This window comes from Lissotriton vulgaris, chromosome 4_1, assembly GCF_964263255.1.
Source record: "Lissotriton vulgaris chromosome 4_1, aLisVul1.2, whole genome shotgun sequence".
NCBI lineage: Eukaryota > Metazoa > Chordata > Amphibia > Caudata > Salamandridae > Lissotriton > Lissotriton vulgaris.
The window spans coordinates 2,133,361,299-2,133,378,308 of record NC_141691.1 but is presented as its reverse complement, the minus strand read 5'-3'; the positions used below and the strand labels follow the sequence as shown (position 1 = coordinate 2,133,378,308).

The 17,010-nt window shown below is 50.9% G+C and overlaps 1 protein-coding gene across 1 annotated transcript in view; it reads left to right on the top strand.

The window, feature by feature from the left end:
• The first annotated feature begins 239 nt into the window (after positions 1–239).
• The window catches only part of LOC147725216 (vomeronasal type-2 receptor 26-like), a 64,101-nt gene continuing 47,330 nt past the window's right edge, over positions 240–17,010 (top strand). The window contains exon 1 of the mRNA XM_086918205.1: positions 240–461. Coding sequence (XP_086774331.1) covers positions 240–461 — 222 coding nt within the window. The remainder of the gene's footprint in view (positions 462–17,010) is intronic.

The following is a 17,010-nucleotide window of genomic DNA, read 5'->3' as shown; positions in this document are numbered from 1 at the left end:
AATCAGTCAAAAGAGGGGCCAAAAGTGAGGGGATATCTTTAAAATGCCCGGTTTTCTTCAATCGACCTGGGGTAGGTATTACTTTTATTACATGTGATCACTGTGATAAACTGCATCTGAGCGTCAAACACGTATGTCCTTCCCACACATCCAGTTTATTAAAAGATCTTCTCCCAATGATTCTATACGCATGCTAACTAATACCTACTTTTCTCTTTTAACAGCTGAACAAGTTTCTTATGAAGTCACACTTTAAGATACCAATTGGTGACAACATTCTTTTGGATGAAACGAGTGTCATGTCAGCAAAGTATGACATTTTAAACTGGGTTAAGTTTCCCAATGGATCAATAACTGCCATCAAGGTTGGACATTTTGACCTCTCGGCCCCACCAGGACACCAACTTTCAATCAACCAAAGCTCCATATTATGGCACTCTGAGGGACCCAACATGGAAATGGTGAGTGTGAGACTCCCACCTGGGTATATCTTCACATAATATTCCATCTAGGTGCCTGTATCATGCCTGCACTAGGCTTAAATAACTTCATGCTCTGTAACTGCTAGGACAAAGCTTTGCAAAGATGCTGTTTACATGTCTAAATAGATAAGTAAGTAAATATACCCACATGTCATGTACAGACTAAAATTTAGACAACATTCATAAGGTGCATGTGTGAATGAACAAGTGGGTGAAATAATGAGTCAGGAATTGTGTGAGTGAAGAATAAGATTGACGGTTGATTGGAATGTTGATGTTGGTAGTGTCAATGCCCAGATATTATTAACCCGTTAGCCGCAAATGTTTTTTTGCAGCAGTGCGGCGGTTTGAACGAGTGGGCGAGGCCGCATCGGCCGTTCGCAGCACCAGCCAGGTAGTGCTCACGATGGCCAGCGGCCGACGGCAACAGGGAAGGGGTTAATAGGGTTGTTTTAATTATAATAGGAGGGTGTGTGAAGTTATGCCTGTGTAACATTTACCACACCTACATGGGTGATGCAAAATGTGCCAGGCCAACAATATCTCTGTACCTAACATAGATACATGAACAACAAACATAATTTCCTTGATATGAGTTCTGAACTCCCCGGAAGTCATTTAAAGCTTCAATCCCATTTAGGGGTTCTAGGAAGCTGGATTGTTTCTCTTGAATTTCCCACTCTGTCATGGAGAGGGTAAAGAGTAGTGTTCTGGTGGTCCCTGCGTGAGGACCCTCTTACTTGGGGCCTTTGTTCCGGTCAAGAGTATCATAAGGTGTGCTTGGAGCAGGATCCTGCAGTCTAGGAGAGGGCTCCCCTTCTTGGATGTGTGAATAGTCTTTGACCAGACCCCGGGACAGTTCTCTGGTTAGCAGGGGGTAAATACCCCATCTGGGCTATACGAGCCATTCTACTGGGTATGAAAGCACTTGAGACAGAGACTGGGAGGGCTCCGCTGCTTGGCCAGGTTATGAAGCTCTGACCTGACCCTGGGTCACAGCTCTGGAATGCTTAGAAGTGGATCTCTCTGCCCTGAGCTCAATGATTGGACCAGCTGTGCTTTAGAAAGCTGAGGATGGGATCCAGCAGGCCCAGGGTGGATTCCAATCTTGGCTGGGTTGAGAATCTCTGACAAGTTCCCAGGTCAGAGCTCTGACTGGGTGAGGGATGAAAGCTTCCAGCCCTGGGCTCTGTCCTACAGCCGGCTGTGTATCAAAGTGGCCGAGATGAGTCCAGTAGGCCCAGGAGGATAGCCCCCTGCCTTTCTCAATTAAGAATCTGTGACCAGGCCTCGAGTCAGCGCCCTAACTGAATCTGTGGTGGAAGCATCTGGCCTTGGTCATCCTCTTTGGACCCGCTGTGTTTCATCTGTGGAGGGTGGAAGCCCCCGGCCATGCCCCGCCATACTCTGCTCAGCCTTGCCTCAACGTGCCCTGGGTAGGTTCATGCAGGCCCAGAGAGGGTTCTCCTGCCTTTGTTGGTTAAGAAACTCTGACCTGGTCTCAAAAAGCCTGGACTGGGGTTCATCAGGCCCCGGGAGGTCTCCCCTGCTTGGCGATGATAAGAAGCTCTAACCGTGTACTAGTACTAGTTCAGTTCAGTTTAAATTGCTTTATTCGATTTTTGTTTTTAAATCATAAAAGCGTACAGTTAAAAAATACAATCATGATTAAAAAGAAACATACATATGAAGTCACAAATTATCTGCGAGTTAAAAAAATTAAAAAACATTTGCTCACCCTGTAGATATGATTATCTTAGTAATAACATACTTTACAGGATTTGTGATAACAGTTCTTACAATCCATCAAAAAGAGAGTTAATAGGGGTTGCAGTGTGGTAAATAAAATTACCGGACTATTTTTCTATACATTAAATGACAATAAGGATAGCTCAATCAAATGAGAGGCAGAGTCCGTGGTATCTGAGTCATACGGGCTTTAATTAAGTGGCTCGAGTCACTGGACATCGGGTTCCATCACCACTAAGGTTCAGGAAGGGATATTCAACATTTTATTAACATCACACATTATATATAGTAAAACCATATGATTGAAATGAATACAGTAGGCGTAACAATTGAAAAGAGAGAGATAAGAACACATGTGCGTAACAGAAGGCGTCTAAAAAGGCGTACACGTAGGCGTGCACTTGACGAGTCAGAGAAACGTCACAAGTGGGTGGATGCTTAGAGAAAGTTTGCAGAATCATCAGAAACCTTTGGCACGTATGCGCGCGCAACTTAGCATGACGTGTAACTGGGTAGAACTGGGGGCTTTGACGTTAGCACTAGTAGAGGAGACTAATGTCTGGGATGTCAGAACGACCTGTACCTATAGCATATCTGGTATCTTGTGTTTAGAGGATGTAGTGTCTGAAGTAAAAGGTCTCTCTGGCAGAGGCCGTTCATCACTGAATACTAGTGCGTGCATAAGAATCTTCATGTTAAGTACGGGGGCCATGGGCCTACCGTGGTAACGGGTGCAGTAAATTACTTGCATGGAGACAGGAAGGCAGGGCCCTTTGCTCTGCAGCCGGGAATATGTTTACCTATTTCACTAGACTGGAATGTGTTTTCGCAGAGGCTGAGCAGATAACTGTAGGCAAAATACTGTTTTGGCAGGCAGGCCAGGCCGAGCCGGGCACCGCTCGTCTGGGCAGGATGTAAGGTAGAGGTCAGGGATGCATACCTAAACTGCAGTTATGAAGAGACTTGGAGTCTCAATTAAGGGCCTGACTCGGCTGAGCCAGAAAAACATGGAGAGAACGTGTGCTGTATTCAAAAGTGCACCATGTAAAGACGTTGGCACCATAGGCCTAGAAGCCTAATTAACGGGGTTTTCTTGGAGAACTGGATAACTGACATGTTAACGTTGGACGCAAATGCATATGCGTCTTCCTGGCAGGCACGGAAAAGGAATTACAAGACATACATGGGGCACGTGTACATGGATGGGGTGCGAGTGGGGGACACATTGGCTACCTAAAAATTATTTCTATTTCCTCATTCCCTCCTTGGCCCCTACTTCACCCTTTAGGATATATCTATTCTCATGAGACCATCTATCTGTTCATATAACATCATTTGCTCATCTTTCTTCATTCGGGAACGGGAACGTGAACTGGGACGGGGAATACAAGTTGTGGCGCACAAGCCGCAAATCGCTGGCCCACATTGCAGACAGAGACAACAACTGAATAGAATAAGCAGTATTATTCCTAGGTGTTGGACAGGCCACATGACGGGCCGCTCTCCCCCGGCTCGACCAGGCCCGAGCCCAGTCACGCAAGCACCACACACCACCATTGCACGCCCTGCGTCCCCTCAGGGACCCCTGCCCTCGAACATGATAACTTCGTGGGTCCGATCCACTGCCGGCCCATGCACCCAGCCCGGGCCGCCATCTTGGACACCTCGCCACGAGGCCGCCTGGCCCCCGATCGACCTCAACCCTGGGCCTAGCCCAGCCTCAGACAATCCGGCACCACCCTCCACCCAGGAGGTGAGCGGGCTACTTGGCAAGTCAATGGGAGAAAGAGGCGCCGATGGCTCTCCCCCCGCCCAGTGCCGCTCGCCCATCGCCTCCCCGGGCGCTGGCTCCACCCCCCTGCTGGGTGTCTGGACTCCCTCATCCCGGACCTCCCGACCTCCAAGTGCGAGGGTCCGGACATCAAAGCACGCCAGCCCTATAACTGGGGCAGCTCCAGAGCAGGAAGTCAGTTGTATCTTGGAGTCGAGAGACGTAAGAGGAACTCATCCTGGACGGACTACTGGCGCTGCCGTAGCTCTGTCCTGTGCACCATCGTCCTGCCTGTTGGCGCTGCCACAGCCGTCGTAACCTTCATTCTTCACCGTCGTCCGGATCTGCTGGCGAGGCCGCGGACCGTTGTAACCATCATCTTCATCGGGACCTGCTTGGCTTCTCCACGGCCCGTCGACCATCCTTCATCCATCTCGGGACCTGCTTGGCTCCTCCACGGCCCGATCAGCAACCACGCCGAGCTCGAGGATTGAGAGCTATTTAACTCATTGGTAACTAAGACTGTCCCGCTACCCTTTCTCCTCAACCAGAGATCAGAACCGAGGGGACCCCTGAGTCCAGACCTCCTTGTATCATAACGACGTAACCTAAGAATTGCATATAAAGTCTTGTTAACCTTCAATCTTGTGTGGTGTCCGTCTGTGGGGGGGAAGTTACTTACCTGTACAGTCGTTGGAGACGGCTCTCCCTGGAGACCTCTCCCCGTAATCTCGGCCGACCCTCCCGGTCCGTCTAACATTGGTGGCCAGCGGCGCGATCCGAATCACCGCATAACGTACAGAGAGTAGCTCACCCCACAACGAACCACAATGACAACTAAAGAGAGCGGATCAACTGAGAAGTTCCAAATGGAAAAACTAGAGGAATACAGCCATCGTGAACTAAAGCAGTTCTGCATCGAACTAGGTATCGCTACCACCGGACTAAGTACCAAGGACGATTTTAAGCATGCCCTAGAATCTTGGGCAGAGACCGGGGATGTCGAAGCCCCTGAGCAAAGCACCGCGAAAAATACCAACACGGCCCCTGAGGGGCAAAGAACCAGTCTCTCGCAAGACGAGATCCAAGAAAGAGAAAAAGCCCGACTACACGAACTCGAAATGGCCCGACTCAAGATGGACATAGAACTCAAATTGGCCGAGCAAAAAATAAACTTAGAGCACCTTCGCCTCCGAGAAGAAAGAGAGGAGAAACAGAGGCAAAGGGAGCTCGAGGAAAAAAGACTAACGTACGAGCACGAACGGAACCTAGCCGAGATCAACCTGCGCAAACAAAATAAAGAGTTAGGGGTGCCCGACAGACCGTCCACCCCAGGGACCGCGGAGAAAAAAGTGCACATCCCCAAGGATGTGGTCCGAGAATATTTTCGAGAAGACGACATCCAGCAATGGTTTAAGGCCTATGAAATCGCGATGACTGCGCACCGGATCGATAGAGCCGACTGGGGAGCCGGCCTATGGGGCAAATTCCTCAATGAGGGCCGCGATACTCTGTTACAGCTCCCAGACCACCAGATGACCTCCTACGACCATATGAAAGCGGCCCTCCTCACCCGCTATGGCCTCACGCCCGAGATGTACCGTCAGAGGTTCCGAGACTGCACACGCATTCCAGGTACAACTTGGGTGGACTATGTAACGTACTTTAGCCGAGCCTTCGAAGGCTGGATCAGAGGGAACAACGTCACGACCTACGAGCAGCTGTTCAATCTGATGGTATGGGAGCATCTGTCCAACAATTGCTTCATTGAACTACGCCAACACCTCCTCGACAGCAAGTTAACCGATCCCCGGCAGCTCGCAGCCGAAGCTGACCGGTGGGAGATCACCAGAGTGGGCCGGAATGGGTCCTACGAGCAGAACAGGAACAACAATGGTCACTACCGACCCAGAGGAGGAGGAGGGGGCCAAGGACGAGGAAGAGACAATACTCCGGCCGCCCCCGCTACCAGCACCACCCCCCCGGCCAACCGGGGCAGCACCCCGGCGCGACCGGGATACAGAGCCAATGTTACATGTCACCGATGCCAACGAGTCGGCCACTATGCAAACGACCCGAGCTGCCCGCAGTATCAGAGTCCAAGACCCCGCCAGGTGGCCGCCGCGGCACTAGGGGAAGAACAGATCTCCGAGGAACAAGAAACAGGCGAGCAAGAGTATCAAGAGTGGGAGCCAGCCGCCATGACTCTCGCGTGCTTAGGGGGAAGAGACATGGTCCCGCGGGTCCCCCTACCCGCTAACACCCAGAAGTACAGCCAATGGGTGAGCATCAATGGACAACGGGCCGAAGCCCTTCGAGACACCGGGGCCAGTGTGACAGCCGTCCGCTGTCATCTGGTGACCCCAGAACAATATCTACCGAACGTTCTCTGCCCTGTGCGATCAGCCGACAACTCGGAAAGTCTGTGTCGGATGGCCTGCGTCCCCTTTGAGTGGGGAGGGGTCTCCGGCATGTTGAAGGTAACGGTCCGAGACGACGCCCCCGTGGAATGCCTCCTCGGAAATGACCTGGAAAGCTCCCCGTGGGCAGCCGTGGAGCGAAAAGAACACTTGGGGATGTTGGGCGTCCCAGACTGGGCGTGCGTCACCACCCGGTCCATGGCCGCCCGTGCCAACCATCACCCGGAAGAACCCGAATGGCCGGCGCCACCGCCTCCGGTCGCCCCCGCCGAGACCCCCGACCATGGCATCCCCCTCGAACTTGCTCAACCTTCCGACCTCGCTAATCTTGATCAGTGGGCTCAAGAAGGGGGACCCACACAAGAACAATTTCGTCAGGAACAGAAGACCTGTCCCTCCCTTGAGGGACTCCGACAACAAGCGCTCGCCCAAAGCGCCGGGGATACCTCCGGAACTCATTGGGTCTACTGGGACAATGATCTATTGTACAGCGAGCAACGAATCGCCGAGCTGGGGGCCAACCGAGTACTAGTGGTGCCCCTCCGCTTTAGAGACTTCCTGCTAAACCTGGCCCACGATGCCCCCCTGGCAGGGCACCTGGGACAGGATAAAACCTACAGCCGCCTAGTGACCCACTTCTTCTGGCCCAAAATGAGAAACGATGTGCACCAGCATTGCCGATCTTGCCCCACGTGCCAAGCCAGTGGGAAGAGCGGCCGCAAATTAAAGGCTCCCCTGCAACCCTTTCCAGTAGTCACAACCCCATTTGAGAGGGTCGGGATAGACATTGTGGGACCCCTGGACCCGCGTACAAAACAAGGCCATCGCTTCATCCTGGTACTAGTGGACCACGCCACCCGCTACCCTGAGGCTATTCCTCTCCGGACCGTGACAGCCCCAGTGGTCGGCCGGGCCCTGATGGGGATCTTCTCCCGTGTGGGGTTCCCCCGGGAAGTCGTCAGTGACAGAGGCACGAACTTTATTTCTAAATATATGAAGTCCCTCTGGCAACAGTGTGGGGTCACCTACCGCTTCACGACCCCCTATCACCCCCAAGGAAACGGACTTGTTGAGCGGTTCAATCGCACGCTAAAAGGGATGATCGGGGGATTGGAAGAGCCCCTCCGTCGCCAGTGGGACGTGCTGCTGCCGTGCCTCCTCTTCGCCTACCGGGAGGTCCCACAGAAGTCCCTAGGCTTCAGCCCCTTCGAGCTGCTCTATGGGCACCCAGTACGGGGGCCACTCAGCCTGATCAAAGAAGGCTGGGAGATGCCTCCGGCCAAGAGTCCTCCAGATGTCTTCCGGTACCTCCTCACCCTCCGCAACCAGTCCCGGCGGTTCAGAGACCTAGCAAAAGCCAACCTAGAGGCCAGTCAAGAGGACATGAAGAAATGGTATGACCAGAACGCCTCATCCATTGAATTCGAGCCGGGGCAACAGGTCTGGGTAATGTCCCCCACAGAACCGTGCGCTCTCCAAGACAAATGGACGGGACCCTTCAAGGTAATCGAGCGCAAGGGTCCTGCCACCTATCTGATCGATATGGAGTCCGCCCGGAATCCGCTCCGAGTCCTCCACACCAACAGACTGAAACCCCACTTTGCACGAACAGAACTCAGCCTCTTGATGGCCACAGACAATGGGGTTGAAGACGACTCCGAGCCTCTCCCTGACCTCTTGCGGACCCAGGAGCAAGACGGCTCCGTGGATGGGGTCCGACTCTCGGAGACCCTCACCAGAGAACAACGGCAAGAGTGCCAAGCCCTCCTATCACGGTTCGCCAGTCTGTTCTCCCTCACCCCGGGTGTCACTTCCTGGTGTGTGCACGATGTGGACACCGGAGACAGCCCTCCTATCCGCCACCGGGCCTACCGCGTACCTGATCGGGTACGGGCCTGCATCCAGGCGGAAGTAGCTAAGATGCTCACGCTCGGGGTCATCGAGCCCTCAGACAGTCCATGGGCCAGCCCGGTCGTACTGGTCCCCAAAGCAGCCGCCCCCGGGACCACACCAGAACTCCGGTTCTGTGTCGACTACCGGGGCCTGAATGAAGTCACCAGAACGGACGCACACCCCATCCCCCGGGCAGATGAACTGGTCGACCGAATGGGCGCTGCCCGCTACCTCAGCATCTTCGACCTGACGGCAGGTTATTGGCAGATCGGCCTCACACCCCGAGCACAAGAACGCTCTGCCTTCTCCACCCCCGATGGCCACTATCACTTTACGGTCATGCCCTTCGGCATGAAGAATGCCCCAGCGACGTTCCAACGGCTCGTCAATCAGGTCCTGGCGGGGCTCGAAGAGTTCAGCGCCGCCTACCTGGACGACATCGCTGTGTACAGCCACCATTGGACCGAGCACCTCCACCACCTCCAAGCAGTACTGCAAGCCCTTCAGCGAGCTGGCCTCACGATCAAGGCCAGCAAATGCCAAATTGGACAAGGGTCGGTGACCTACCTCGGACACCAGGTGGGAAGCGGCCTAGTGGCCCCCCTACAGCTGAAAATTGCCGCCATCCAGAACTGGCAACCCCCTATCACTCAAACTGAGGTGCGAGCCTTCCTGGGCCTCACGGGCTACTACCGAAGGTTCGTGAAAGACTATGGTACCATCGTGGGGCCTCTCACCGAACTCACGTCAAAAAATCAGCCCAAGAAGGTGAACTGGACCCCAGAGTGTCAAGCGGCGTTCGAACAGTTAAAGGCCGCCATGTGTTCCGCTCCTGTGCTCCAGGCCCCAGACTACAGCCGGGAGTTCGTCGTCCAGACGGACGCCTCCGACCAGGGCATTGGGGCGGTCCTGTCCCAAGTGAACACCGAAGGCCTCGATCAACCGGTGGCCTTCATCAGCCGGAGACTCCTACCCCGGGAACAACGCTGGAGCACCATAGAGAGGGAAGCCTTCGCTGTGGTATGGGCCCTCAAGAAGCTCCGGCCCTACCTTTTTGGCACCCACTTTCGGGTGCAGACTGACCACCGACCCCTGCAGTGGTTGATGCATATGCGGGGGGAAAACCCAAAATTGCTACGCTGGTCCATCTCCTTACAAGGTATGGACTTCACAGTCGAACACCGGCCTGGGTCCGACCACGCCAACGCCGATGGCCTGTCCCGGTTTTTCCGCCTCGACGAAGAGAGTCCCCAAGAGGATGGGTAACTCTCCCCGCCTTCAGCTGGGGGGGACGCATGTTGGACAGGCCACATGACGGGCCGCTCTCCCCCGGCTCGACCAGGCCCGAGCCCAGTCACGCAAGCACCACACACCACCATTGCACGCCCTGCGTCCCCTCAGGGACCCCTGCCCTCGAACATGATAACTTCGTGGGTCCGATCCACTGCCGGCCCATGCACCCAGCCCGGGCCGCCATCTTGGACACCTCGCCACGAGGCCGCCTGGCCCCCGATCGACCTCAACCCTGGGCCTAGCCCAGCCTCAGACAATCCGGCACCACCCTCCACCCAGGAGGTGAGCGGGCTACTTGGCAAGTCAATGGGAGAAAGAGGCGCCGATGGCTCTCCCCCCGCCCAGTGCCGCTCGCCCATCGCCTCCCCGGGCGCTGGCTCCACCCCCCTGCTGGGTGTCTGGACTCCCTCATCCCGGACCTCCCGACCTCCAAGTGCGAGGGTCCGGACATCAAAGCACGCCAGCCCTATAACTGGGGCAGCTCCAGAGCAGGAAGTCAGTTGTATCTTGGAGTCGAGAGACGTAAGAGGAACTCATCCTGGACGGACTACTGGCGCTGCCGTAGCTCTGTCCTGTGCACCATCGTCCTGCCTGTTGGCGCTGCCACAGCCGTCGTAACCTTCATTCTTCACCGTCGTCCGGATCTGCTGGCGAGGCCGCGGACCGTTGTAACCATCATCTTCATCGGGACCTGCTTGGCTTCTCCACGGCCCGTCGACCATCCTTCATCCATCTCGGGACCTGCTTGGCTCCTCCACGGCCCGATCAGCAACCACGCCGAGCTCGAGGATTGAGAGCTATTTAACTCATTGGTAACTAAGACTGTCCCGCTACCCTTTCTCCTCAACCAGAGATCAGAACCGAGGGGACCCCTGAGTCCAGACCTCCTTGTATCATAACGACGTAACCTAAGAATTGCATATAAAGTCTTGTTAACCTTCAATCTTGTGTGGTGTCCGTCTGTGGGGGGGAAGTTACTTACCTGTACAGTCGTTGGAGACGGCTCTCCCTGGAGACCTCTCCCCGTAATCTCGGCCGACCCTCCCGGTCCGTCTAACACTAGGAATGACAACACTTTCCATCCCCAGGCGGATATCACACTCCAGAGCCAACCGGACCAAGTCCAGGTGCCTGGATCCTGGTGTATCATGTGAGCAATCTCATGAAGCCTGGTTATGGCCTTATATACAGATGGCGCGTTATTAGGAATAAACACGCAACAACTGGATCCGATCACTCTACAAGCCCCGCCCCTATCGGCCAGGATGACGTCAAGGACAAGGCGATTTTGAAGAACAACAAGTCTCATAGCAGTCTGCTCTTCGGTCAAGTTACCTAAAGCAGAAGTAGTCTCATTCACTACGGCTTCCAAGGTTCTGGTTAGTTTGCGTATCAGTTTACTGTTTTGGACAGGACCTACAAAGAAAAAGAATGCTTTATTGAAATATGTATATTGTTCCCACGTTGTCTCAGTCTGATCGACAATTGGGGACTTGATCTCCCTTCTATGTCTTACATGTACAAGGCGTGAATTTCGATGATAATCAGCTGGGGCTAGAAAAACAGGTGGTAATAGGAACGCAATATAACACGTCCCATCCCAATCAAGGGGCAGATGTACATAAGCTGTCTGACCACAAATGAAATAGGAATGGGCGAGAGGCTTTGAAAGTAGACTTTCCTTTATCGCTGAATTCGACCACAGTATCACAATCACTGTGTCCTAGATGTACTGAACCATTCTTTCTAACCCATAATTCGCCTTTCACTGGTAAAACCGTTATAAACGGCAAGTCCGAATCAGTCTCGGACTGGACGTTCAGGATCATGAGATTGAGGGAAAAGTTACCTAATTCATACACTTCATTTTCTAGATCTGTCCCTATCCTTTGGGGAAGACCGTCTGCGTCTGGGAAACATGCTTTATTCATGACTGTATTCAGGTTCCCCCATATCCAATTGCCTTGGGAAACTTTGGACTTACTGTCTAAGGAGGACATTAAAGCAAACCATGCTCCACACGAACCATTATGTGTAAACGGGTAGGGAAAGAGGGGCAGAGCTCCCTTGTATTTCTGATAAGGTGGGAGTCGGCCACAAACCCAGCAATTCGTGGCATTGCTGGTCTGGTGAGTATGGTGTAACATACGAATGAAAGTATTGTTGCGCATTGCTAGTCGATAGGATAGCTCGTGAGGGGGCAGGTCGCTGAAAGTGTGCTCTACGGTGTCATTAGAGAAAGTATGTACATGTGAACCAAGAGGAGGAAAGAAAACATGTAGCATCAAGCTTATGCATATAATCGAGATACTCAGAATAAACATAAAAATTAACGTAATGACACATCTGCTATGCAGGTTTTTGCAATATTTTTCTCTCTTTTCGATTCGCCTATCTCTCTGACTACTTGGGTCTATCTTATACATGTCAGAAACCTGTCTAACCGCTTCACCCGAGGGGGACTTAAACAATTAAATGCTGTCTGACTTACTAGACCTTAGCTTAGCTCGATACTCCTGTTGCGGAGTTTTTTCTAACAGGGGGAGTTTAGAGTCAGTGTCTGAAACGGGGCAGTCCTTGAAAACAGTTTCTGGACACAGTCCATGAAATCTCTTTATGTGGCTGGAGTGGAGCCACCCTTTTCTGCCTTCCACTTTCACCGCGGTCCTCGTGGTCAATTGCGGACGTAAACCAGGTCACCTGGAACGATTTCATGCGGTTTTACTTGGGTGTTGTCCGGAAAGGCAGCCGCGACCTGTGAACGACAAGATAGTAGTGCAGACATCAAGGAAGCCAGGTAATCTGTCAACATGTTACTATCGACATCGGTAATTTTTCGGGGCATCGGCGTACCCCACATATTTGGAGGTCTGCCGAAGACTACCTCATAGGGAGATAGTCCAGTTCTGGAATGAGCTACCATACGCATGTAAAAGAGGGCAACTGGCATGGCTACTATCCAATCTACACCTTTTTCCGCACAGACCTTCGCTAACCGTCTTTTCAGAGTCTGGTTGTGTCGCTCGACAAGGCCAGCTGCTTCGGGGTGTCGTACACAGTGAAATTTCCACTGGTAACCTAACAGGAGTGATACCTGTTTCATGAGTTCGGACGAGAATGGCTGTCCATTATCTGAGTACACGACACGGGGCAAGCCGTATCGCGGGAAAAATTCACGGACCAACTGTTTAGCAGTGGTCACGGCAGTTTAATCTGGGACTGGGTACGCTTCTGTCCATCTGGAAAGGGCACATACAACTACGAGGACATACTTAAATCCTCTGCATCGGTCCATCTGGATATAATCCATTTGGAGGACTTCAAAAGGATGATCAGGAGGATGGATTGAACTGACAACAGATCATGCAGGTACGCACTTTCTGTTTTGCTGCTGCACGTAAATGCTTGTTGGACCAGAGATTCTGAATACTGTCTAACATGGCTTTTTCTCCTAAGTGTGCTGGACTATGTGCTGTATTTATGATAACTTGAACCATAGAGTCGGGGAGAAACCATGTGGCTCTTCCCTTCGTCATCCATCCCTGATCTGTCTGGATCCCTCCTTGTTCAGTCCATTTCTTGATTTCGTCTGGTGTGGCATGTGTCTGTATGTCGAGCACATCTAGAGTGGGATCCTTCACTGTCATACAATGTGTCTGTGATGATACTTCAGTCTTTGTCGCGTCTGCTGGAATGTCTGTTTGAGTCTGAGCTGTAAGTTTAGCTGTTCGATCTGCCAGGTCGTTACCCTGGGAAATGGTGTCAGTAACTTTTGTATGTGCTTTGCACTTCATGATAGCAATGGATGCCTGTAAGTGTATTGCCTCTAACAGAGCTTGAATAAGGGGACCATGCTGTATCTTGGCGCCGTGAGAAGTAAAAAAACCTCTTTCTTGCCAGAGAATACCGAAGTCGTGAACGACTCCAAATGCGTACTGTGAATCTGTGTATATGTTTACTTTCAGGTTCTTGGCTCGTATACAGGCTTGGGTCCGAGCAATGAGCTCTGCTGCTTGGGCTGACAATGTGTCAATACGATGTGTTTCTATGATTCAGTTTCAGTGGTCACTGCATATGCGGCCACTAAACTCTCCTGTGCTTGTTCTCATACATGAACCATCCACGTAAAGTGTCAGGTCTGGGTCGGGCAATGCAATGTCTGTCAAGTCTTGTCTGGGTTTTGTTACAGTATTAATGACTTCCACACAGTCATGTGGTGTAGGGTCAATTGTGCTCGAGGGTAACAATGTGGCAGGGTTTAAAGTGTTGCAACGTCTGATCTCTATGTGTGGCTAAACAATGTCAATTCATATCCTGTCAGTCTTGCTATGGTCAGGTGTTGTGTCTGGGTTCGGTTCAGAAGAACTTCCACTGAGTGTGGCACTTGTACTGTCAAGGGATGTCCTAACACTACTGAATCGCTTTGTCTGATTGCTAAAGCTGTTGCTGCAACTGATTTCAGGCACACAGGCAGAGCCTGGGCCACTGGATCCAATGTACTAGAAAAGTAAGCACAAGGCTTGTGTTTTCCTGCTTGATGATGTGTGAGGACAGATAATGCTGTGCCATCGCGTTCAGTGACAAAAAGTGTAAAAGGTTTGCTGTAACATGGTGTCGCTAAAACAGGTGCTTGGCATAGGGCTTTCTTCAATTCATCAAAAGCTTGTGTGTGTTCCTGAGTCCAAGGGAGGACAGTCGAAGTCGCTGCCTCCTGTGTTGTCAACTGTATGAGTGGTTTGGCTAGATATGCATACTGAGGAATCCATTGTCTGCAGTACGAGGTAAGGCCAATGAAGGCCCGTACCTCCTTTTGTGTCTTGGGTTGTGGCAGATGTGCAATTAACTGTATACGGTCTGGTGTCAACTGTCTCCCCCACTTGGACAGCAAGTGCCCAAGGTATACCACTTGCTGGGCACAGAATTGTAGCTTCGAAGGGGACACCTTATGCCCCTTCTCGGCCAAGAAATACAAGACAGTCAGTGACGCGCGCTCGCAGTCACGTTCGGTCCGTGCTGTTATTAACAGATCATCAACATATTGGAGTAGGGCAGTGTCAGTAGGCATGTGAATACTGTCTAGTTGTCGTTTCAGAGCTTGACTGTAAATACTAGGACTTTCCGTGAACCCTTGAGGTGCACGTGCAAACTTGAAGCTTCGGCCATTTAAACAGAATCCGAAAAGATACTGGCTTTCCGGATGAATGGGGACACTAAAGAAGGCGTTCTTGAGATCGATAACAGTGAAGAACGCTGCTTCTGAATCAATAGCTGTCAATAAGGAAGAAATGTCTGGCACCACTGGGTACTGGGGTATGATGCATTTATTTTATTCTCGAAGGTCGATCACCAATCTGTAGACTGGTGGTGCATTTGGGTCAGTTCGTTTAAGAATCGGAATGATCGGAGAATTACATACATTGGAGTCTGTTTCTACAACTACTCCTTGGGCAATCAGTTCGTCAATAATTTTCAGTAAGGCTGCTACAGCCTCAGGTGGCAATTTGTATTGTCGGATTCGGGGTAGTACAACTCCTTGTTTTAGAGTAACACGATATGGTGTAATGTGCATACAACCTACATCAGTTGGACCTTGTGCCCATAAATGCTGTGGTACATTCTGTAATCTTGGATCAAAATCTCTCAACACATAATGTCCTTTAAAATCACGTAAAAACAATCTCACTCCTTCCGGAGAACAACATATTACTGATCCTAGTGCTTTCAACGTTTTAATACCAAGCAGATTTTCTGGACATGCTTTCGTAAGTAACAAGTCTGTAGTACGGGACAATGGACCAACTTCTAGGGAAACTGGCTTTGACACTTCGTTAACAATAGGCTTTCCTGAAAAACCCAGGGAAACATTCTGTGAGCCTGAGAGGGGTGCCCCTGGAACCTCGTCATGACTGATGGTAGTTCTGCTCGCCCCTGTGTCAATCAAAATTTTTCTGTCCTTCCCTAATACCTGACTATGTACATAGGGACCCTCTTGATCTACAGGAACCTCGATAAGAGGCAAGCCAACTTCCCTCTCTAGGCTGTTTCATGAGTACTGCTGATAATCGAGGTTATCGGACTGTGCATACTGGTACATTTGTTGCGTGACATGTTGCGTGGCAGCAATGGGTTGGGGTACTGCTACTGTCTGTTGTGGATTCTGTGGAGGTTGCGTGTTCTGTGGTATATGCTGTGGAACATGTTCTTGTCTAGGAGGACGCAGTCTTTCTTTCGTCCTGCCTGTAGCAATATTGTATTTCAGAACGGCACATTTGTTTATATAATGACCTGGCTGCTTACAATAATTGCAATTCCCTTTAACGGGAGCTGCAGAATGACCTGGTGGTGCCGTACCCTTCTTCTGTCCGTCAGCTGGAACAGACTGAGCAACTAGTACTTTCATTTTCGTGTCTTTAATGCGTCTCTGTTCATGATCGTGTTCCTCTCTAATTCGGTTCTGATGGTACTGTAACATTTGTAACATTTGAGAAGGGGTATTAGCTTGCCATGTACTCTCGACTTTCAGTACTCTATTTTTGACTTGTGGTAAGGAATTCTCCACTAATTTGGTAACAAAAAGATGTGGATATGATTCACTACTTGTTTTCAGGCCGCTATTAATAATGAAACATTTCTCGAATCTGGAATAAAAATCACTAGTGTCTTCGTCTTGTTTCTGTTTGCAGGCTGAGATTGCATCCCAGTCTTCCTTTTTCATAGTTAGTAATCTTGGCAAAACCTGTATTAATAACTCGGGTAATGCTTTGGCTTTCTCCCCGAGACCAGTACCTGGAACTCGTGTATTTTCTTCGTTTTCTAATACTGTCCAATCAATCTTTTTCTCTCCCACCTCCCATTCTTTTTCTTTAAGTTTTTCGTAAATACCAGCAGGCAACAATACTTTCAACATTTTAAGGATATCGGGATATGTATACTCCCCCATGAGGAGCATGTCTTTTAATTCACGGTGAAACCCTGCTGGATCTTTATCATGACAGGGCACTAATTTCTTCATTTCCAATAATTCCATTTTGGTCAGGGGTGTGTAAACAAATACTCGTTCAAGTTCACCGTCTGTTTTCCGGACGGGATGAACTTCTCGTAAGGGATTCTGTCTGTCTATGTAAAAGGTTTTCCTTACTGGGGGTGGAACAGGAACGAAATGTGGAGTCAGGAAAGTTATGTATTTGTGTCGTTGTTCTAGGATGACATTAATTAAATCGGTACCTAGGCCTCTCCATCTACCTAGGAGTAACTCGTCCAATATATTATATAGGGGACCTGGATCAGAATGCTGACTCTCATATAGTGTAATGAGATGCTGGATCATGTACATACCAGCCAATCGCTGTTAGTCTGGGGAAAGACTCAAAAATGTTTGCGCTACCGAATCATCTTTATATAC